The following is a 23,915-nucleotide window of genomic DNA, read 5'->3' as shown; positions in this document are numbered from 1 at the left end:
GAGATGAAGCAGCTGAGAAAAATAGCAGGAAAAACGAAATTGGACAGAATAAGAAATGAAGATATTAGACAAAGACTGAAACAGGAATCGATAATAACCAACATCCAAAAAAGAAAATTAAAATGGTATGGACACATTAACAGAATGGACCAAGGAAGACTACCAAAGCAGGTGATGGAATCAAAAAGATATGGTAAAAGAAGGAAAGGGATGCCAAGAAAGAGATGGATCGATCAAATTATAGAAATTGGACAGGAAAAAGGAAAAACACTTCAACAAATGAAAGAGTTAGCAAAGGACCGCAAGAAATGGAAGATATGGATAGAGGATGAATAAAACCTTCGACGCCCCTGAGGGGCATAAGGAGTTTCGAGAAAGAAGAAGAAGAAGAAGAAGAAAAAGAAGAAGAGAGCATTGAAAGATTAAATCAAGGAGAGTAAAATATGTAAAAACTGTGGGATCTCCTAAGAAAATCTGTGTGAAATTCTAATTTTATTTTGTAAAGAAAATCGCATATTATGCTGCGATGATTTTCTCCCTTACGCCATTTTACGAATCGTTAGAGGAGTATTGATTCTATTTTTAACAAATTTGACGTAAGGGTTACTAGTGCCTTGGTACTTGGTATTTGATGGTACTTGGTAGATAATAATTTTTACTTACATATCGTCCCCAATCGACAGAGAGATAGAACCTTGCACTGAGCTGCCATAGGCGATATATCCGAAGAATCCCATGGACGTGTACAGTATAGTGATCACTACCATACCTTTGTTTAAAACTCCAAAAGGGCTTCCAAAGTTCTGCGGCGTTTTCATTTCGTTTTCCAGTGGCATTATCTAAAAAGCACACAAATTAGAAACATAAGATATGTACAAAAATATAAAACAAATGAGTAAATGAGGAAATAGCTACTAGAATTGGTTAAGGTAACTCAGAAATACGTCACGTCAACTGAATAGTATATATATGTACTCTGGAATAACCACATTACTCGAAACACAAAAATTAGGATATACAAAAGTATCATAGAAAGTATTGTTACATGGTTCAGAGCTTTGGTTAATAAATAAAAAAGAAGTATCCAAAATAAAAGCAATGGAAATAAATTATTGGCATAGATGTTGCCAAATCACCAGAAGAGATAGAGTAAGAATACTGAAATCAGAGGGAGTGTGTTCATAGACATTGACATTCTGGAAACTGTAAAATTCAGAAGGCTGAAATGGTATGGCCATGTAAGAAGTTAAGCAAGCGGGGTACTGGATCAGTTTGGTAACCTGTCCATAAGGGTCTCCGAAGCTGATGGATAGAAGAGCCTCCTTTGGCTTGGGCTTTACAAGAAGTGATCAGCAATGACCAGAAGGTTCTTACAACTTTCTGGTCATTGCTGATCACTTCTTCGGAAAAGAATAAGAGATCTAGAGATAAGCGATGAGTTCTTACAACCTTCTGGTCATTGTTGATCAGTTCTTGTAATTCTTGTACACCCCCAAGGTCAAAAGAGGCTCTTTTGTCCAGCAGCTTCGGAGACCCTGATGGACAGGTTAGCAAACTGATCCACTACCCCGCTTGCTTAACTACTCATTTAGAAAGGATGAATAATCAAAGATGGCCAGAGATAATGTTACAGTGGATCCACGCCAACTGCAGAGAAAGGGAAGACCAAGAAGATTGTGGAGACGAGAAGTAAATGGTGCAGTGGAAGATAGGGATCTACAAGCAGTTGACTGGGACGATGGCAAGCGTTGGAAGCGTTGGAAACGAGAAACGACAACAGCTATAATAAATTCGTTATATATAAAAGAAAAAACTTACCACACCGATTGCTTCTAACGCAAAAAGAACAGTTCCGAAGAACAAGGGATAATTCTTCACCTCCCCGAACGGCTCTTTACCGTCAAAGGTAAAGTCTCTACTGAACATATAGTAAGCAATGATTCCAAAACTGACCATGGTGATGATATTGGCGAACGTGGATAGCGGTGCTAGATATTTCAAGTTTTTCACGCAGTTGATCAGTATCAGAGGTAGCAGGGCGGCCAACATGACTAGTTTTACGTTTACGGTGATACCGTGTGCGGCGAATACGCCTGAGATGTTGTCTCCGATGAAGATTGTGTAGACAGCACCAGAGCCCAGTTGATAAATTAGGAGGAATATGTTTACCATATGCCTGCAACAAAAAAATATACATGAGAAGAATATACAAACAGAATTAATTGTATCCCGTCTATTTGCCACTGAATTAAATATATTTTGGCCTTTTGGCATGATCAGATATAGCTTGCAAGAAGATGAAACAAGAAATATATCCACTTGTTTCATCATCGTCATAGCCATTATCATCTTAGCAGATGTGGTTCAACATTGAGCTGCTCAGCTCGGATAGTTTGACTAATGATATTTCTCCATTGGTCGCGACCATCTGTTACATCTACTGCCCCAGTATACTGTTTGATGAGAAGCGTTTTCGTAATGTCTGCCTATCGGCGTGGAGATCTGCCATGTTGAAGCGCCTTTAACTTTTCTTATAAACTTTACCTGTATCTTGTTCTTTTGTCGTTTCTTTAATATCCATGATGATTCGCTGCCAAAAGTCAGAACATGCCTGTAAACTTCTTTGAAAACACTCTGTGGACTCTGCTGCTGACTTTAAGTTTGTTCCTTCAAACTCTATTTAAAGTTCTTCTCTTTTCTCTCCTCCATCAGATAACAACGAAACTGAAACTATAGGGTAACATTCCCTGGTGCTTAATGTATCATCATCATCATCATCAGCCCATAGTCGTCCACTGCTGAACATAGGCCTCCTCGAAAAACTTCCATTCAGATCTATCCTGCGCTGCTGCAATCCAGTTGGTACAAATCTTCTTTATGTCGTCAGTCCATCTTGTGGGTGGTCTTCCCGGGTTTCGTCTATCCGCTCTCGGTCTCCATTCCAAGATTTTTTTGGTCCACCTATCATCTCTCATTCTAGCGACGTGTCCTGCCCACTTCCATTTAATTTTGGCTATGTGTTTTAATATGTCTTCTACACCACTTCTTCTACGAATTTCTTCGTTTCTTACCCTAGCTCTTAACCTATTAATGTATGCTAATGATGTAATGTTAGTAGGAAATAGTGAGAGCCAATTAGAACAATAACTGGTACATAATTAGAACAAGCTTTTAAGGAAAAGTTTTTGATCATTTAGATGGAGTTACTACAAATAAAATGATATCTTTGGGTAATGAAATGGTTGTGAAAAATAATAGTTTTAAGTACCTAGGTTTCGTATAGTAATAAGGAAAAGCTAGTAACATAAGTGAAAGATCAAGTGAATAGAGCAAATCGAGCTGCAGGAAGCCTGAATGAAACATAATGAAAAAATCTATGCAATCTATGTATCTATGCAAAATATTATCGTTGTCTGATATAACGAGATCCGCGTATAACGAGGTAATCAGTGCGCCATTTCAGTTCTCGTTATAGAGGGAGCCTAATGTATAATATTTATATTTTTTATACCTATACAACAGAAGCATGCAATCGTTCAAACCAGCCACATACGACATAATTATTGTAAATACAAATTTTCTTGTTAATCGCTCGTGTTTTGCAGCTAAAAGAGTTGTAAAATGTCTCAATGCCGGTGTAAAACCGTAAAAGGAAAGGTCAGAAATACATTCGATTCGACCTTAGTTTAAACCTTGCGTAACAGTTCCATGTAACGATTACTTCCTTGATCTTGTTTACTGGTTGTTGTAGGTATATCCTCTGCCTCTGAATTAGATATATTATGTATTTTTTTACTTTTTTACTAATATTAGTCTAGTCGAGAGCTATTTATGAGTTGGTTCTTGTGAATCGGATATTGAGTTTATGTAAAAATGATTTCAAAAGGTTGTTTATTAGATTTTAGATATTTTTCAGCTGAAAAAGTTGAAACATGTCTCTTTCACCTGTAGAATCAACGGGCGATACTCTCAATATAACTATAAATGATACAGCTATCAAAAATAACAACAACCCCAAATATCTAGGCGTCATACTTGATAGATCACTCACCTTCAAAAGTCATCTTACAAACGCAGCCGGTAAACTGAGAACAAGAAACAATATAATAACAAAACTTGCTGGAACAATTTGGGATGCTTCTGCAGGTACACTTCGGACCTCTGCTCTAGCTTTGATTTTTTCAGTGGCAGAATATTGTGCATCAGTATGGCCAAATATTGCACATACAAACAAAATTGATGTCCAACTTAATCAAACCATGAGAATAATCACTGGAACAATAAAATCAACTCCAGTGAGATGGCTACCTACTTTGAGCAATATTGCTCCACCAGATTTACGCCGTACAGCAGCATTAGTGAGAGAGTACCAGAAACTTGTAGCCAACTTACAATGACCAATCCATCGAGACATACCAGACATCTCAAAAGAACACCAGCGACTGAGATCTAGAAACCCTCCAATCAGATCTGCCCGAAAAATTTTTGATTCCTATGATATACATAGGCAATGGTCAACAAGATAGATGCCAACAACAGAATCAGACTATATTCAGATATCCACTTTTTTATCCATAATATCCATAATTTTGGCTGTCGAAATGAACCGAGGGACTTATTCCAGAAGATCAAACTTCTTACTAGAGAATTTAAACCTCAAACGTGGTCTGTAATAGATAAGGAAGGTAATTTAAAGACCGATACTGATGAAATATTGGAAACATGGCGAAACTACTGTGGCGAGTTATATAAAAATAACGAGGTATCAGCAGAAAATCAGTGGCCTTCTGACTACCCTAGAGAACCTACTGTCTTACTCGCTGAAGTCAAAGATGCAATTAAATCACTAAAGAGAAATAAATCCCCAGGCATTGATTCAATACCATGTGAAATACTACAGTTACTAGGTGACAAAGGATTACATATCATCCATTTTATCTGTGTCGCTGTTTGGAATTCAGGAAAATGGCCATCTGATTGGTATACCTCAATTTATATCCCACTACACAAAAAAAGAACTACCACCAGATGTGAAAACTACCGCACACTGTCACTAATAACACATGCTAGTAAAATCTTGTTGCATATCATCAAAAACAGATTAAAAACCTATCTACATTACCAAATACCTCAGGAACAAGCGGGGTTTGTAAAGGGTAAAGGTACAAGGGAACAAATCCTAAACCTGAGACAACTCATTGAAAAGTCTAGAGAATTTCAAGTACCTATGATTATATGTTTCGTTGACTACCAAAAGGCATTTGATTGTGTGAGCTGGATAAATCTGTGGTCAATTTTAATAGAAAAGGGCGCACCAATGCACCTGGTGACACTTATTAAAAATCTGTACCAGTCTCATATAGCGACAGTACGACTAGATCAGAAGTTCTCAAACCAATTCAAGACCGAGAGAGGTGTTAGACAAGGATGCGTGTTGTCACCTGACTTATTTAACATTTATGGTGAACATGTCATGAGGATGGTTTTAGAAGGATGGGCCGGTGGAGTAACAGTAGCTGGTAGGAAAATCTCCAATTTAAGATTTGCTGATGACACTACACTTATAGCAGCAAATAAGCAAGAAATGTTTGATCTTCTGCGAAGAGTTGAGTACGAAAGCAATAAAGTTGGTCTGAAAATCAATAAAGCTAAGACAAAAATAATGGTGGTCGACAGATTTGACACTATTCAACTGACTAACATATTACAGGAATACCAGATAGTAATCACCTTTGTCTATCTCGGGTCTGGTATAACTAACGATGGTAACTGTGAAGCAGAAGTTCAGAGACGTATTGGTATGGCAAAAAATGCGATGAGTTGCCTAACTAAAGTTTGGAAAGACAGATCTATCTCTCAAAATATCAAGATGAGACTGGTGAATGCCCTTGTATTCTCAATATTTCTATACGGAGCAGAGACTTGGACTCTTCGCGTCAAAAAATTGATGCCTTTGAGATGTGGTGCTGGAGAAGAATGCTGCGCATACCTTGGACAGCTCATAGGACAAACGTTTCCATTCTAAACCAACTCAATATTAAAAAAAGGCTGTCCACAATATGTCTGCAACGAATTCTGCAATTCTTTGGTCACGTGGTTCGTAGAGGTGACGACAGTTTGGAGAAATTAATTGTTTCTAGAAACGTTCCGGGGGAAGATCAAGAGGACGATCACCAACTAGATGGTCTGACCAAATAAAGCATTCAGCTGGAAACTCATTGTGCGAAGCTCTTAGAGCAGCTGAAGATAGAGACCAATGGAGAACATTGTTAGGAATATTGGAAGAAATCACGATCCTCAGTAATGGGGAAACGACAAGAGAGAGAGAGAGATCCATAATTTTACTACGTAATTAGAAATTACTTACGGTGCTATAAAGGCAATCCGTCGTTGAAAGGGAGGTCCTTCTTGAAAGCCAGCCAGAGCAGTTTCAGGGTAGGACATCACAGCCACTTTTCGTCTCTTGCATAACTCATATTCAGCTCTTATTAGAAGGTGAATGCAGTGAGTACATAAAAATCCGATAATTGCCGTCCCTACTGCTCCCAAGAGGTATCCTGAGTGGTAGAAGGCCATGGGCATCGCCAGGATTCCTGTTCCGAGACTCCCTTTGAGAAGATGCAAAAAAGTTTCTGTATCCCTAAAAAATAAATATGTTACATTAATAAATAGACGGTTTTATATACAATGAAAAATGAAAGACAGCTAATATTTCCATTCGTTCAGAGGTGATCACCATCTTCTTACATACGTAAGTTTCACCCTCTTTAGGGATCGTCTCTCAATCAGCATCACAAAATAAGCTGTCTTTTAATGTCGAACTGTATAAATAATTCGCTTACGGACGCTGTAGCGACATCTACTTAAAACACAGATGTCTGTAGCTTACAGACGCTACAACTTACAGACGTTACAACGTCTGTAGTTTACAGACGCTACAACGTCTGTATTCACGTCTGTGAGCTAGATTCTAGTCTAGAGCATCTGTATTAATTCAAATTTCAACTTTAACACCCTGTATCTTTCTTAATATCAACATTTTATTAAACCTACTGCTTTTACAATAGTTGTAGAGTTACTTAAGGGCCATAGTATAGTTTCCGGTATATAGTATAGTTTCTTTGTTCCAAGTATTTTTTGTCTTTCATTTTCTGGTCTTGTTGCTTCTTTAATTTTTATTTCATTGTTATGCCAGTCAACCGCAGTATCCTTCAATGCTATATGTGACGTCAGAACATATAAATTTTAAATAATATTTACTTTTTTTAACGATTTGTTTATAATATTTTTTATTCCTAATTTATTTGAATCTAATTACATTTTTTATTCATTGTGCAAATTTTTACCTACGAACCCAAACATATTTTTGATTGTTTATGCAAACTTCATCAAACTAATAATCTTTTAGGCCTGGATCCTACGTACCAAAAAAAAGTTGATTATTAGCAAGCTGAAAATTTGTTAATATAGGTCTGGATCCCGCGTATGAAAAAAAAGTTGATTAATAGCAAGCTGAAAATTTGTTAATAGCTTAAGGGTGTCTAGTCGGACAAACTTTGATATATGGAAACACTGGAACAGGGGAAGTTTTAATTGTGGAACAGGTTAAAGATTTGGAACGGTTAGACCACGAAAACGGCACATTTATTTTGTCCGACAGAACAGACTTAAACTCTCCGAACAGAGATTAAACTCTCATGCAAAAATCAGACTGCTATTTATCACCAAATGGGCGTTTTAATGAGTGGAACATGTAGAATATGTCAAATGACAGGAATTATGACAGGTGATAAATAGCAGGCTGATTTTTGCATGAGAGTTTAATCTCTGTTCGGAGAGTTTAAGTATGTTCTGTCGGACAAAATAAATGTGCCGTTTTCGTGGTCTGACAGTTCCAAATTTTTATCCTGTTCCACAATTAAAACTGCCCCTATTACAGTGTTCCCATATATCAAAGTTTATCCGACTAGACACCCTTAAGCTATTAACAAATTTTCAGCTTGCTATTAATCAACTTTTTTTTATATGCGGGATCCAGACCTAATAGCTTAACGGTGTCTAGTCAGACAATATGGAAACACTGGAATAGGGGAAGTTTTAATTGTGAAACAGGTTAAAAATTTGGAACGTCAGACTACGAAAACCTCAAATGTATTTTGTCGGAGAGAACTTCCAATTGATTTGTTACCCTTTCATTAAACGCTCGTGTAAAAATCAGACTGCTATTTGTCACCTGTCATAATTCCTGTCATTTGAAATGTTCTACGTGTCGGACTTATTAAAATGCCCAGTTGGTGATAAAATATCAGTCTGATTTTTGCATGAGAGTTTAATAAACGGATAACAAATCAATTGGAAGTTCTGTCCGACACAATACATTTGGCGTTTTCGTAGTCTGAAGTTTCAAATTTTAACCTGTTACACAATTATAACTTCCCCTGTTCCAGTGTTCCCGTACATCAAAGTTCGTCCGACTAGACACCGTTAAACTATAAACAAATTTTCAGCTTGCTATTAATCAACTTTTTTGGTACGCGGGATCCAGGATTATTTATGCAAAACAAAATAGCAAACTTTTACCACAATATTTAAATAACAAGTTATGGTATAAAGTAGTAATATAAAAAATCAGCAATGCATAAACATTTGCCAAAATACTTGTTGGGTTTTTTTGGCATATTACATGTCGCAACTTTGAAGGTTAAAAATTTGTGGTTTTCTATGGTGATTTACCCACGATCCTAATTATGTTAGAAAAGAAATAAATTATGCATTAGTTGACGAAAAACACAAGAAAAATGGGTTAAGACCAGAGCCGGCTTCTTCGTGTACATAACGTATGTCCTAAAAGTTTTGGCACAAAATTCATTGACTTTAATTTTAACAAAAACAAAATACACTGCGCGTCAGAGAAAACGTACACCCCAAAAAATTGGTCATTTTTTAAGTCTGGTGTCTCCTAAACATGTAGTCCGATTTAGCTGGAGATGACATGCTTGAATTAGCAACAGCATTGGATATGGCGATTGTTAACACATTCTTTAAAAAGAGAGAAACTCAACTTATTACCTACAAAAGTGGACAACATCAATCCCAAATAGACTACTTCATGATAAGGAAAGAAGACATACGTGAATGCAAGGACTGCAAGGTAATAGTTAGTGAGACAGTAAGCCAACAACATAAGCTGCTTGTTCTGGACATCGAAGTAAAAAGCGAAACTAAACAAAAATATCGGAGAGGAAAGAAGGTCTATTCAGGAGAAGAATAGTAGAGAAAATATGTTGGAACATGAAAGGAAGTCCTAATACAATTTGGAGAAAAATGGCCAGTAGTATTAGAGAGACTGCTATTGAAATACTTGGGAAAACGTCAGGAAAAAAGTTTGAGGATAAAGAGACTTGGTGGTGGTCAAACGAAGTACAAGGAAAAATATAAGAGAAGAGAAAATTATATAAAAAGTGGCAAGAAACCAGATCCGACACAGATCTTCAAAACTATATGGTGGCGAAAAAGGAAGAGAAAGTAGCAGTAGCAAAAGCCAAAGCAGAAGCGTATTCAAACCAATACGATCAACTTGATACCTGGGAAGGCGAAACGAAGATATATAAAATAGCCAAACAGAGACCAAAGAAAGCAAAAGATTTTAATCAGATTAGATGTATCCGAGATGAAAATAATAAAATACTAGTTCACGAAAGGGATGTCAAAAATAGATGGAGAAAGTACTTTGACAGCTTATTAAATGAAGAATTTGACAGACAGCCTGTAGAGTCAAAGGGGACAGTAGCAGCAATGGTTACCAAAATAACAAACGAGGAAGTGGCTCAAGCGCTTCAAAAAATAAAGAAAGGAAAAGCGGTAGCACTAGATGATATTCCTGGGGAAGTATGGAGAGCATTGGGAGAGATAGGAACAAGGTGGCTAGCAGATCTATTTAATAGAATTATGGAAGTTGGCCAGACGAGTGGAGAAGTAGTATACGGGTACCTGTTTACAAAAACAAGGGAAATATACAACAATGTACAAACTACAGGGCTATAAAACTGCTTAGCCACACCATGAAAATATGGGAAAGAGTAATTGATAGACGGATACGTGAAGAGACCGAAATATCCGAGAATCAATTTGGCTTTATGCAGGGTAGATCAATAACAGATGCAATTTTCATTATAAGGCAGTTGATGGAAATATACAGGAGTAAAGAAACAAACGCTCATATGGTATTCATTGATCTTGAGAAAGCATATGATAGAGTTCCTCGAGAGATTCTGTGATGGGCACTCAATAAGAAAGGAGTCCCTGGTGAATATGTAAAGACTGTGAGGGATATGTATGAGGGAGTAACGACTAGTGTTAGGACGGGTGTGGGAGAGACTGATAAATTTCATGTGAAAGTAGGATTGCACCAAGGTTCTGTGCTTAGTCCGTATTTATTCTCATTAGTTTTGGACCAGATAACAGCGAAACTACAGGGTAACATTCCATGGTACTTAATGTATGCTGATGATGTCGTGTTAGTAGGAAATAGTGAAAGAGGCTTGGAACAAAACTGGAACAGTGGAGACAAGCTCTGGAGGAAAAAGGTTTAAAACTTAGTAGGACAAAAACAGAGTATTTGGAATGTTCATTTAAAGATGGAGTTACTACAAATAAAATGGTATCTTTGGATGGTGAAATGATTGTGAAAAGCAATAGTTTTAAGTACCTAGGATCGGTATTACAGAGTAATGGAGAAATAGATGGAGATGCATGCAGTATAATTAGGGCTGGATGGATGAAGTGGAAAGAAGCGAGTGGTGTGTTGTGTGACAGACAAATTCCAATGAAGCTGAAGGGAAAATTCTATAAAACAGCCATAAGACCGGCTATGATGTACGGAACTGAATGTTGGGCAGTGAAAAAGAAAGAGAAACAACGAATGCATGTGGCGGAAATGAGAATATGCTTAGATGGATGAGTGGAGTGACAAAGAAGGATAAAATTAGAAATGAGTATATTAGGGGAAGTCTAGGTGTGGCACCAATTGATGCCAAAATTAGAGAGCATAGGTTAAGATGGTTTGGTCATGTTCAACGTCGAGACGTTAATCACCCAATACGAAGAATAGCTGAAGTGCAGATTCCTGGAAGGAGTAGGAGAGGAAGACCAAAGAAGACCTGGGGGGAGACGATAAGGCAGGACATGTTGGTAAAGGGGATTAACATTGATATGACCCAAGATAGAATTGTGTGGAGAAATGCAATTAGGAAAGCCGACCCCGCATAGGTATAAGGCAAAGAGAATGATGATGTAGTCCGATGTAAGTAATTTTTTTAATAGAATAGAATAGAATAGAATAGAATAATTTTTATTTGCATAAAATTTTTACATATTTGAGCAAATAACGTCAAGTTAATATGTTATAGCCTTTTTCTTTAACAATATCGCTGTAATAATATTGTTGCTAAACAAGTAAATTTTCATTGTATACCGGGTGTACGAAGCAAACTGTATGTTTTTCTCAAAGTTCGCAACACCCTGTGGAATATTCTAGCTTTTATAAAATACTGAAATTAAAACCCAAATATAGCCTCAGGTTTTCTTAACAAATTCTCTTTTTTGATTCATTCGCTTATGTTGGATAATACAAAAGTTAGGTACTTTAACAAGTAGCCATGTTCTTCATCACTACAGGGTGTTTCTAAATAAGTGCGACACATTTGAATGGCTAATTCTGCATAAAAAATAATGACACATAATGTCCGCAAATGCTTCGTTTCTGAGGTACGGGATGTTGAAGTTTTTCTTACAAACTGACGATTTATTTATTGCCCTAAAACCGTTTATAATAATAGTCTCCCGTTTTACACCGCTGACGCAGCTTTGGCATTATAGCAGGGCAGTCTTCTATGTCTAGGGCCTACGGTATACAAGGAAGGTAACAGGGCCAGTGCTACGCTTCAACCGCCTATTATTACCCCTAGTTTTAACCAAGTTACTCATTTTTTTCGAGTCAGGCTGAGTCGACCTGAAGCCTATAGACATTTTAAAAATGTCTAGTTGTTCTTGCCGGCGCTAGGATTTGAACCCCGGCCTACCAGCACGCGAGCCATGCATACTACCGCCTGAGCTACGCTGGGCCTAAAACCGTTTGAGATATGCAAATGATATTTGGTGGGTTTTAAGACGTACTTTTTCCACATTTTTTGACATGCAATTAAGAATTTTATATTCACCATTGGCGCGCATACGGGTATAATGAGCGATCATAATATGATATTTTATATTCTCATTCTTGTTTTTCTAGTATAGTATTTCTTTTTTGTCGTTTTTATTGTTTTTTTTTTACTGCAAATGATACTACAATACCAAAAATGTACAATATCTAATAAAATAACAATTTTCTGTTTTTCTAAAGATATTAATACTTATTTTATTGTGGTTTGTTTATTTTACTTAGAAAACCTTGATAAATATTTAGATTCGCTAAATGGAACTAAAACTGTGTTATTTTAGATAATTATTTTAACAAGCTTCACACAATTTTAACACTAATTTATTTTTATCTATTATTGTTAATGATAATACAATTTTTCATATTATATTTTTTATTTTAATTTTTAACTGAAATAGTTCCATAAAAATATCTGAGGTAATTTTAATATTAGTTTAGGATAATGAACAATTCATGTGTCATAGAAATAGTATACACGATTAAGAAATAGAAGAAGATTAAGCAAAAGAAAAAGGTCTTCTTTCTAAGCGTCTTTTTGGTATGAAAACTATGGAAAATTGTCTTTGTTTTCAGCTTTCTGAGCTGAATAAAAAAAGTAAAGTTCATGTAACTTTCTGCCTTAAGTCTAATATTAGGTTGCGCAATAGCTTTATGTGCCCTTCGAAACACGGTGGCGATTCAGCTTAATTAAAAATTAAAAAAATTGGGCTTGGTAACCCAGTTGTTGCTATAAATAGTACTAGTACCAAATTGAGTTCAATGAATTAAGTTGGTTTTCTGTTGTAAGAAGATATGAAGAAGAAGAAAATAACTTACGTGGTAGGGTGTTCCACATCTCGCCATCTATACGGATCATATTCGCCTGCTTCTAGTGACTTTTTGCGATCATTTAATTCGACTGTAAAGAAACCGTTGTCTTTGCTATGTCTGGCAAGCTGATTTTTGTTGGTTTCGCTTCCTGGATATCTACAACAAGAAAATAATAAAAAATACTTTTCAAACCATCATATAAGCGAGTAAATACCAAATTAATTAAAGCTTATACCAAACTACCATCTGCTATCTAAAATATAAACTTTTCTATTTTTTTGAGGTCAGTACAGTTTTTCAAACTATTGATGCCAAAATGTTTAATAGTCCAAGTAATGAAGCTTAAAATAGTACAAAACCTCGCAATTTTTACAGAATGGATCGATTTGCTTGAAAATTTGAGAATAAGTAGTGGATCAAAAGTCCAAGGATCAAAATATATATCATGCCAAGAGGCGCTTTTACCATGGGGGTGGTTGCCACCCCATCTCGGGGGTGGCAATTTTTTATTATATTTTGACCACAAAAGATGGTAAAATTCATTCTAAGCAAAAATTGTTCTATACATTTTTTTGATAAAATTAATAGTTTTCGATTTATTCGCCATCGAAAGTGTTATCAACACAATTTTTCTTAACAAATATGTACGTTTTGAAAAAATAAACAAAACAGTTGTTCCTAATTTTCTTTAAGACCAATAGTAATCGAGCTATACTTTATTATATGGTAGCTCTTCTTCGTCAAATGCTAAATATTGTAGTTTCAAAGTCAAAAGACGGGAAAATTTTGCATTTTTCGAGGATAACTTGTCTAAACTAATTTAAAGTATTTAAAAATATATATCTATTAAAGTGACTTATAATGAAAAGAATGTCAGTCCCTATTTTTTTCAGCGAAGAAGTGATCTGACACAACCTCCTAATCACCACCCTAATTTAAATTAGACATTGGCCTTATTTGAATTCTTTATTTCTATTTACCAATAGGTTCTAGAAGTTTGACCGGCTTAAAATGATTAGTTTTTAAAAAAATGGAGTTAAAAGCGAATAAAGATTTTTGTAGTTTGGTAAAAAATACCTTTTTCTTCAGAATAAAAAGATTAGCATCAGAGATACGAAAAAATGTTTAAACACGAAATTGTAGCTTATTTAATTCCCAAGAAGATAGTTTGCAAAAAATGTTTCTACAGCAAAAATTAAGTAAGCTATTGACAATTAAAACTTGTAATAACATGCAAAAACCATCTTTACCAACCCTTTCAAAGTCACCTCTTTTTGCGACTGAGAACTTTAAAAGGATTTAATATTAACAGCCTTATATACCTTGTAAGAACCTACAAAATTATTTTTTACCATACTCGTAAGACGAAAAATGAAAAAGTTACTGTTAAAGAATCAATATATTTTTTTGAAAAAAAAAGGAGAAAGCAAATTGGTAGCATAATAATGTAAGTTAGCTGTGTTTTTAGTCATTAGCCTTATTTATTTTTATTTATTTATGTATTATTAATAGATTCTGGAAGTTTGACTGGCTTAGAATGATTAGTTTTTAAAAAACTGGAGTTAAAATTAAATAACGAATTTTTGTAGTTTGGTAAAAAATGGCATTTTCTTCAGAATACACAGATTAGCATCAGAGATACGAAACAATGTTTAAATATGAAATTGTAGATTATTTAATTTCCAAGAATTTGTTTCGAAAAAATCTTTTCTACGTCAAAAATTGAGTGAATCGTAAATGAGTATAATATCGAAAAACATTGATTTTTTCGATATAAAACTAACACTTTCGACAGCGAATAAATCGAAAACTGTTGATTTTATCAAAAAAATGTATAGAACATTTTTTGCTTAGAATGAATGTTTTTATCAACTTTTGCGGTCAAAATATAATACAAAATTTCCACCCCGAGATGGGGTGGCAACCACCCCAATGGTAAAAGCGCCCTTCGGCAATATATAGATTTTGATACTTAGACTATCCACTACTTATTCTTAAAATTTCAAGTAAATCGATCCATTCTGTAAAAATTGCGAGGTGAAAAGCTTCGGTTCCTGTACTATAACCCTTCTATTTCCTTTGTAGTCCCTTGTAGATATGGTTCTACTACGTACCGCATACCTTTAATCATTAAACAATTTCTGTTCTATAAGAAACTCCATCTGAAGTCAAGATGATGATGCGAGTTCTTGCTGAAAAGCAAATCTTTAGGCAAAATATGTGATAATGATACAATATTTTCTCAAGTTACCTCCAATCATGGTAAAAGTACCTATAAAGTGCAATTAAATTTACACAGCCACTCTCTTGACTCTTGACCAAATCTAACACCTAGTGGCTATATAGCATAGAGTTAAAAAAATGCTACAGGAAACGGATAAGTTTATATTAAATGAATTCAGTGGCATATTTTTAAGGTTAAAGAATTTAAAACACAATGTAAATATACAAAGCTACTTGGAATGCTTCAATACGATAACAGGTAGATATTTTTTGTTAATTTGAGTGCACTTTATTTTCAATGTGCATAATTAAAATTTTCTTATCAATTTCCGTAATTGTTATTTACCTGATTATCTTAATATATTTAAGTGTTTTAACAAGTTAAACTCCTTAAATTGAAAACCATTAGAGGTTTATGTGCGCGACATTTTTGTTCTTAGTTCCTTATTCAATTTGTCAATTCCCTTATATTCTTTAGTCATGAGCATTTCTTTTCCAAATGACTCGTTTTCCTTCAATCTGCCCCTTTATAATCAATTTTAAAAATTGATACTTGGAATTCCTAAATATCTGAACCGCGTATACAGGCCCTGTAGGCATCTGGGTTCCAAAATTTTGAACATATCTTTGCGAAAAAGATCGCAAGAAACCCCCAAAATTAGTAACCCTGTAATTTATAGCTTTTCTTCCATTGTTCCAATGTTTTCTATTAATTCTGCGATACGCTATATCATTACAAACACAGATTTCATTTATTACTTATATCAGCATGAAAAATTTTTAATGGTAAAACATTAAAAATATAATTAAAATTAATCCATCATACGATATTATTTTATTGCTTCTTGTCAAATAAAATATATGCTACCATAACAAGTATTAAAATGTAAAAGCAACTTATTTTATAATCACTTCAAATATAATTTAAAACAATATTGCATCAAAAACAATGCAAAAGTTTTTTTACGACTGTTATAAAATGTCTAGTTTTTTCACTATGTCATCTTTATTTATCTTTCAGTGAATGAATGATTGAACTTTATTATAGACAACACCGAGGCAATTGTACTATAATCTTTTTCCTTTTACGATTCTTAGTTTTCCAATATGGCTTAAAAATATCAGAGATTGCATTGACCTTGATTCAACATCTTTGTTTAGAGCCGCATTGGATAGAGACATATTTGCCAGTGTAGTCGGTAACCTCTACTAATAGAAACAGCACCACAAGAAGAAGAAGTGTTCCAATTCAATTTTGAACATGTTCCTCTTTAAGATTTTTTTTCTCTTCATCTAATAGCCATATCCTTGGTTGATTGTTTCAATTTTATCGCCCATGAATGTCTTTATCTTTGAAACTCTTTTATCACCCATCCTTTCGAAATGTCGAATAATACTTCAGCGAGTGTTTCAGCACAAACAAAAATAATATTTACTTGAGAAACAAGGAAAACATAGATAAGAATTGTACTATGGAAAAGACAGAGAAGATATGAAGAAGACAGAGAGATTAAGTGAAACAAGAATAAGCCTAAGACCTAGAAAAGAAGACGAGGAACGTCTGCGACCATTTTAATAGACTAGAGTCTAAAGGGAATTGGTAAGTCGCAAACATTTTTTGTGGTTGCAATATATAAGATATTGAATAAATTTGGACTCACAACTTTCAATGAAGGTTATACCATCAGAAGAAGAAGACAATAAAAGTACCTGATGTATGAAAGAGTACGCTGATACACAAGGTTTCAATCATGTTGGTGACTACAGCCTCTTATATCTTCATCTTGGGCTGTCAACATTACAGTTTATTTTTACCTCTTCTTCTTCTTCAAGTGCCATCTTCGTTCCGAAGGTTGGCGATCATCAGGGCTATACGTATTTTCGAAACTGCTGACCGAAACAATTCGTTGTTGCTACAGCTATACCATTCCCGTAGATTCTTTAGCCAGGAGTTTCGTCTTCTTCCTATGGACCTTTTTCCTGCTATCTTCCCCTGCATAATTATTCGAAGCAGTTCATATCTTTCGCCTCTTGTAATGTGTCCCAAATATTACAGTTTTCGTTTTTTGATCGTAAATATGACTTCCTTTTCTTTATTCATTCTTCTCAAAACCTCGACGTTTGTGACTCTCTCCGTCCATGATATTCTCCAGATTCTGCGATACATCCACAGTTCAAATGCCTCCAGTTTTTTGACATCAATCTTTTTCAGCGTCCATGACTCCATTCCGTAGAACAGCACAGAAAGTACGTAACATCTCATCAGGCGAAGTTTCATTTCAAGGCTCAAATCTCTTCCACAGAACACTCTCTTCATTTTAGTGAATATGGATCTGGCTTTTTCTATTCTTATTTTGATTTCTGCTGAGCTATCGTTGTCTTCATTTACAAAAGTGCCTAAATATTTGTATTTGCTAACTCCATCGATAATTTCATTGTGTAAATATAGATTTTGGACATTTCGTGTTGATTTCGATATTACCATAAATTTAGTTTTCTTTATGTTCAAAGATAGTCCATATTCTTCGCTGCAGTCTGCTATCTTATTCACCAATGTCTGTAGCTCTTCAAGTGTTTCTGCGATCAGAACGGTGTCGTCGGCAAATCTTAGATTGTTTAATCTAACACCATTTATGTTAATACCTATGGATTGCTCAGAGAACGTTCTATTCATTACGTCTTCGGAATAGAGATTAAAACAGGGTTGGTGACAGTATACACCCTTGTCTCTTACCTCGCTTTATTTCAATTTCAATTGTTACCTCTATTTTTCTCCAATTCTGTATCTTCTTCCTTTGTTGACACTTTTAATGATTTCATCCATGATTAAAATGTAAGAATATAGTGTTCAATGCGAGAATAAAATCCCCAGAAAATTGCTAAATACAAGAATGCAAGAAAAAAGATCTGTTGGAAGACCAAAATAGAGATGGGAAGACGAAGTAGATAAAATGCCAAAAACCTCCTTAAAACGCTGTCATGCAATAGAGCACCTTCTTCTTCTTAACGTGCCCTGTCAAGTCCCCTTGACGTTGGCGATTAACATGGCGAAACTGTCTCTGTCTCAAGCTATTCTAAATAGTTGTTTTGCTTTCTTTATTCCTGTCCACTCCCGGATATTCTTCAACCAAGAGGCCTGCTTTCTATCAATTCCTCTGCGTCCTTTGATTTTACCCATCATAATAAGTTGAAGAATATTATACCGGTCTCGGAATATTATACCGCACGCTGCACGCTGCGGACTGCACGCTGCGGTTTGTTTTGGTTGGATCGGGGAGAGCAGCATATGTGCCTCCTGATGAGAGACTAATAAGTTTCGAAACCGGTAGGGGTGCTTGCAGCACTCTCTGATTGGACTAGAATATGGTTCGGCTGTATTTTCGTTTTGCAACGAAATTGAGCAGATGGGACGTGAATTGTAAATTGTAGAATTCCCTCATCTTCCTTAATCTCAGCATCCGTATGGCTTGCAAATTGTAGAAGCCTCGGAGGTGTGGCCAGAGAAGGTTCCCATTGTTTTCATTCTGGTGGGATGTTCTATATGCCATTAGAGTGAAAACTTAGTCTTTTTAATAATATTATTGTTTATATTACTGAATAGAGAATTGAAAACCCTTTCAAATGAGGTGCCACACAACCCCTATTCCCATTTAAAAAAATCATCGATTACGTCATCACGCTCAGATGGATGACATCACTAGTATGAAATATATGTCAAAAAGTTTTAATTTAAAAACCAAAATCGACCTGTTTCCGGATTTTTCTCTAGAGTCATCCATTTTAGAGAAAATGAACTTATTCCATAATTTAGGACCTCTCTGTATACGGTTTATCGTTATTAAATTATAATATACGACCTATTAACGATTAAAGTTCCCATAGTCAATAAGCTACTAATGACAATATTTTCCCGATTTTATTTCCGCTTAAAACACTTTAAATTATATTAATAAATGACGAAAAAACCACCACCTCTACTTTTCTTATAGATCTTTCCTGTATGTAAAACTTTATCAAATTGCCTTAATTTAGGTTGATTTAGGTAATAGATTAAGCGATTTATGTTGAATGGATACGTAAAAAATTTTAATGATTTATTAATTGATTTATGGTTTATTACTAATCAGTCAATCTTTCCCATACGGATATAAACTGTTTGTTTACCAAATATACCTACTTGATTCACACTAATCCATACTAATTTCAAAATAAACAATCAAACTCTAAACATGTTTATGATTATGTTTGAAGATATTCATATTATACTCAAATAAAAATAAAACAAAACCTTACATTGAAGTAAACAACTTCTAATGTATAATGTCATATATTTATTTTCTTTATAAAATTAAAATTATCCAAACGGATTAAAAATTTCAGAACGTTTTCTGTCTTATCAGACCATCATCAGTGGACACAAAAGCTAGAGGAAGCAATAAGAAAGATAAAGACACTGGGAAAGCTCCCGACAGAGATGAAGTTAGTCCATTCATGTTGAAATAGTAGAAAAAGCAAAGAAAATTTCTTTATATTTATACATGCTAAATATAATATGGAAAACAATATGGCCTAGAGAATAGCCAAATTCAATAATTGTACCAGTGCACAAGAAGAAAAACACAATAGAATTATAGAGGCATATCCCTATTATGTCTAGCAGCAAAACTATATGAAATGATAATAGAAAGAAAAATCAGAATAGAAATAGAACATAAACTAGAGAACGTACAAAAGCGGATTCAGAAAAGGACATAACAAACAAGACCAAAATATATTCAACATGCAACAGCTAATAAAGAAAGCCTTAAAGAAAAATAAAGAAGCATAACAGGAGTTTTATAGACATAAAAAGAGCATACTTTTCAATAGAAAGGAAAACTGTATGGGATAGCCATAAAACTGGCACGGGTTTAATTGCGCAAAATATATAGATTACAACAGAACAATGTTAAGAGTATTGAAGCTCTTGAAATATTTTGCAACAAAAAGTTTATGATAATTACTTGGAATGATAAGATACCAAAACAATGAAAAATACTCTAAAGCATGCATAAAAGACTAGAGCTCGTGAATACTATTAAGATAGTGGATTTGAATATCTGGAACACGTGATGAGAACTGAAATATTGTACCGGGTATCCCAATAAGAATGACTCTAGACCATATCTCAGAAACCGTTTATAATACAGCTTTGAAAAAAATATTTATAACAAAAGTTGCCTCGGGAAAAGCCTGGAAATTATTTTCATAATTGTAGGTCCACCGCTAGAAGGCGTAATTGAATATCAAAAATTAAAAAATCAAAATTTTACAAAATTTACCTAATCAAATGGCACTGGAAATCCAATCATCGTATTCTTCATAAAATTCTGCGCATATTTGATTTTACAAGTTTAAGTCTACCTTTGCAAATAAGAGGTAGGGGTGAGTGGGAACCTTCTTATGAAAAAATAGCTGCAAGTCCGGTTCTGCTAAATCGAATTTTGCGTACTTGGTCTTGTTGAAAACATCTCTTTTTCGTCAATGTAAGAGTCTTATTTTCGAAATAGCCTAATGAGTAATATGCCAACTCGTAGGCGTTATTTAATTATTTTCGGAAATCTAGTTTTCTTTGGAGAATGGTAAATACAAGTGTGCATTTTTAATCCTGTATTACAAAATTATACCAAATTAGCAACATAATACCGAAAACCGCATGTCGATACCTTTTTTTATCTCGAGATATCTTAAGAAACGTGTAAATTTTAAACAACTGTTAATGTCACCCGTAAACGAAGTTAAGGAAAAGTAGTGTGCTATGGAAAAAACAAAGAAACATTTTCCAGATGTAAACGTATATAATTAATTAAAACAAGAATAAGACAAACAACACTATAAAATATAAAAAAGAAATAAAAGCAACTACTTACTTAGTGACGACTTAAATGTTTTTTCGATTTAGCAATTACTCTTTCAAGAGTAGATTGAACAATAGTCTCAATTTCTGCTTTCGCAATGCTTTGAATGGCGTTTCGTATTCTCTAGATTCTAGATCATGTTTTCTCGAGTAGTGGGCCTAGCGGCAAAAACAAGATCTTTAATACGTGCCCATAAATAAAAGTCTAAAACAGTTAAATCTGTTACTATTCAATCTACTCTTGAAAGAGTAAATGCTTGCATCGAAAATGATGGGCAACAATTTGAAGATTTAGGTAGTCACTAAGACTACGTAAGTAGTTGCTTTTATTTCTTTGTTATATTTTATAGTGTTGTTTGTCTTATTGTTGTTTTAATTAATTATATACGTTTACATCAGGAAAATGTTTATTTGTTTTTTCCATAGCACACTATTTTTCCTTAACCTCGTTTATCGGTGACAGTAACAGTATGTTTAAAATTTACATATTTCTTTAGATATCTCGAGATAGAAAAAGGGTATCGACATGCGGTTTTAAATGTATAATAATAAAAATGCATACTTGTATTTAATATTTTCCAAAGAAAACTAGATTTCTGAAAATAATTAAATAACGCCTCCTAGCTTGCATATTACTTATTAGGCTATTTCGAAAAAGAGACACTTACATTGACCAAAAAGAGCTGTTTTCAACCAGACCAAGTATGCAAAATTCGATTTAGCAGAACCGGACTTACAGCCATTTTTTCGTAAGAAGGTTCCCACTCACCCCCATATCTTATTTGCAAAGGTAGACTTAAACTTGTGAAATCAAATATGCACAGAATTTTACGAAGAATACGATTATTGGATTTCTAGTGCCCTTTAATTAGGTACATTTTGTAAAATTTTGATTTTTATTAATTTTTTATTTCAATTACGCCCTCTAGAGGTGGACCTACAATTATGAAAATAATTTCCAGGCTTTTACCGAGGCAACTTTTGTTATAAATATTTTTTTCTCAAAGCTGTACCAACGGTTTCTGAGATATGGCCGAGAGCCATTCTTATTGGGACACCCGGTACATGTACAAAAGAGGAAATTTAGTATAGTACCTACAACATATAGGAATAGGAAGAGGATATAAGAAAAAACTGGCTGAGTCTCGGTAGTTAAGTGGACCTACGCACAATTTTCGTCGAAATATTATGTATCCAGGTATAAGAAAGACGGACATGATATATCCATCATTGGTAACATATATTGGAACCATACAGGTAGAAAACAAAAAACAGTAACACCACTACCTTTAATATAAAGCGGGGAGTTCTCCAGGGTTGTATTTTGTCTTCCTTGTTATTCAACATTTAGGCTAAACACATCATCAGGTTATCCCTCCATAAGCATTCAAGAGGTATTGGAATAAATGGAATCATCATTAATAATATAAGACACTGTGATATTAGCTGAATCAGAGAAAAATTGACAGCACTAACGAAAATACTGTCAAAAGAAAGCCAAAGTAAGGGCTTGGAACTCAATGCTTCCAAAACTAAAACTATAGCATTAAATAGAACTCCCCAAGAGTAAAGTACAACCGATAACTTCAGAAATGTTAGAGCTATATACTGTAAAAATTTCAGAAAAAAATATTAAAATGGAACACAGTTGTAGCGAGGTAAACGCAAAAAACGTGATTTAATTTTTTTTTATTTTTAGGTTAAAATTGCGGTTTTGACAATGTTCCCCCACATAAAATTCAAAATAAACCTCATTTTCGTTTTCAGCACCCTCGAAAATATAAAGTATGAATAAAATTAGCCATTCACCCCTCCGTGGTCAGTATCTCGAAAACTAAGCGCTTTTTTGAGGGTGTCCCGCTCGTGTATAATATGTATCACAAAAAATTGTAACGTGATAGTATGAAAAAATAGAGGATATGGCAACGGTGTTACAAGTGATGGTCGGATCCAATGCCAAAATCTACACAGACATATTAGGGTGCACTAATACCCAAGATGTCCGAAGTTTTAAACCCTATTAGAAGAGTACCATCAGCGATAGTACGAATACAATATTGTTTGAGAGGGGATACATTATATAAATAAACTCTTTGTTGCTAAATTTAACTACATGTCTGTTTTATGTAAAGTAAATATTTATTAAATATAAAAATATATAAGTTGTTTTTCAGGCATAGGTAAGTAATTTATTTTTAACTGCAGTGTAATAAACGAGCAGTCCAAAATAATTAATAATAATGAATTTTTCAAGATTGATTATTATTACTTATTTTTTATTTAATTTTATTTAATTAAATTTTTTAAAATAACATCTGGCAGGATAGACCACTAAGTACACGATATATAAAACAATTACATATTAAACAAGTATTATGACAAGGGGAAAGTAGTAAGTAGTTATATAGTGGAGTCACTGAAGGTTTTCAGCTCCGATTTCGTTGAACCTCCATCGATTTTCATGAAAATTAGTGAGTAATTAGAGGATACCTTTAAGGTGATATGATGCTAACTTGCGCTTTTACCCTGGGGGTGGATGCCACCCCTTCTCGGGGGTAAAAATTATTTTATTAAAAATATTACCATAAATCGATAGAGGGACAAATTATAAGCAAAATTTGTTATATCAAGTTATTAATATAAATCAACAGTTTTTGAGTTATTAAAGACCAAAGATTTAATTTTTTCGTAAAAAGATGCATGTCTGTAATCGGTTTTTCACGTATAACTCAAAAACTATAAGCTTTTACAAAATAGTTATTCTTACTG

General features: G+C 34.3%; 1 protein-coding gene across 1 annotated transcript in view; it reads right to left on the bottom strand.

Annotated features, from left to right (window-relative positions):
• Nucleotides 1-23,915, bottom strand: part of LOC114326975 (proton-coupled amino acid transporter-like protein CG1139) — a 46,813-nt gene that overhangs the window by 18,588 nt on the left and 4,310 nt on the right. Inside the window, exons 2-5 of the mRNA XM_028275469.2 lie at nt 13,034-13,183; nt 6,368-6,640; nt 1,819-2,176; nt 664-839 (exon numbers count right to left, since the gene is read on the bottom strand). Of these exons, the coding sequence (XP_028131270.2) occupies nt 664-839; nt 1,819-2,176; nt 6,368-6,640; nt 13,034-13,183 (957 nt within the window). The remainder of the gene's footprint in view (nt 1-663; nt 840-1,818; nt 2,177-6,367; nt 6,641-13,033; nt 13,184-23,915) is intronic.

Source organism: Diabrotica virgifera, chromosome 9 (assembly GCF_917563875.1).
Source record: "Diabrotica virgifera virgifera chromosome 9, PGI_DIABVI_V3a".
NCBI classification, from domain to species: domain Eukaryota; kingdom Metazoa; phylum Arthropoda; class Insecta; order Coleoptera; family Chrysomelidae; genus Diabrotica; species Diabrotica virgifera.
The sequence above is the reverse complement of the archived record's forward strand: the minus strand, read 5'-3'. Positions and strand labels throughout refer to the sequence as shown.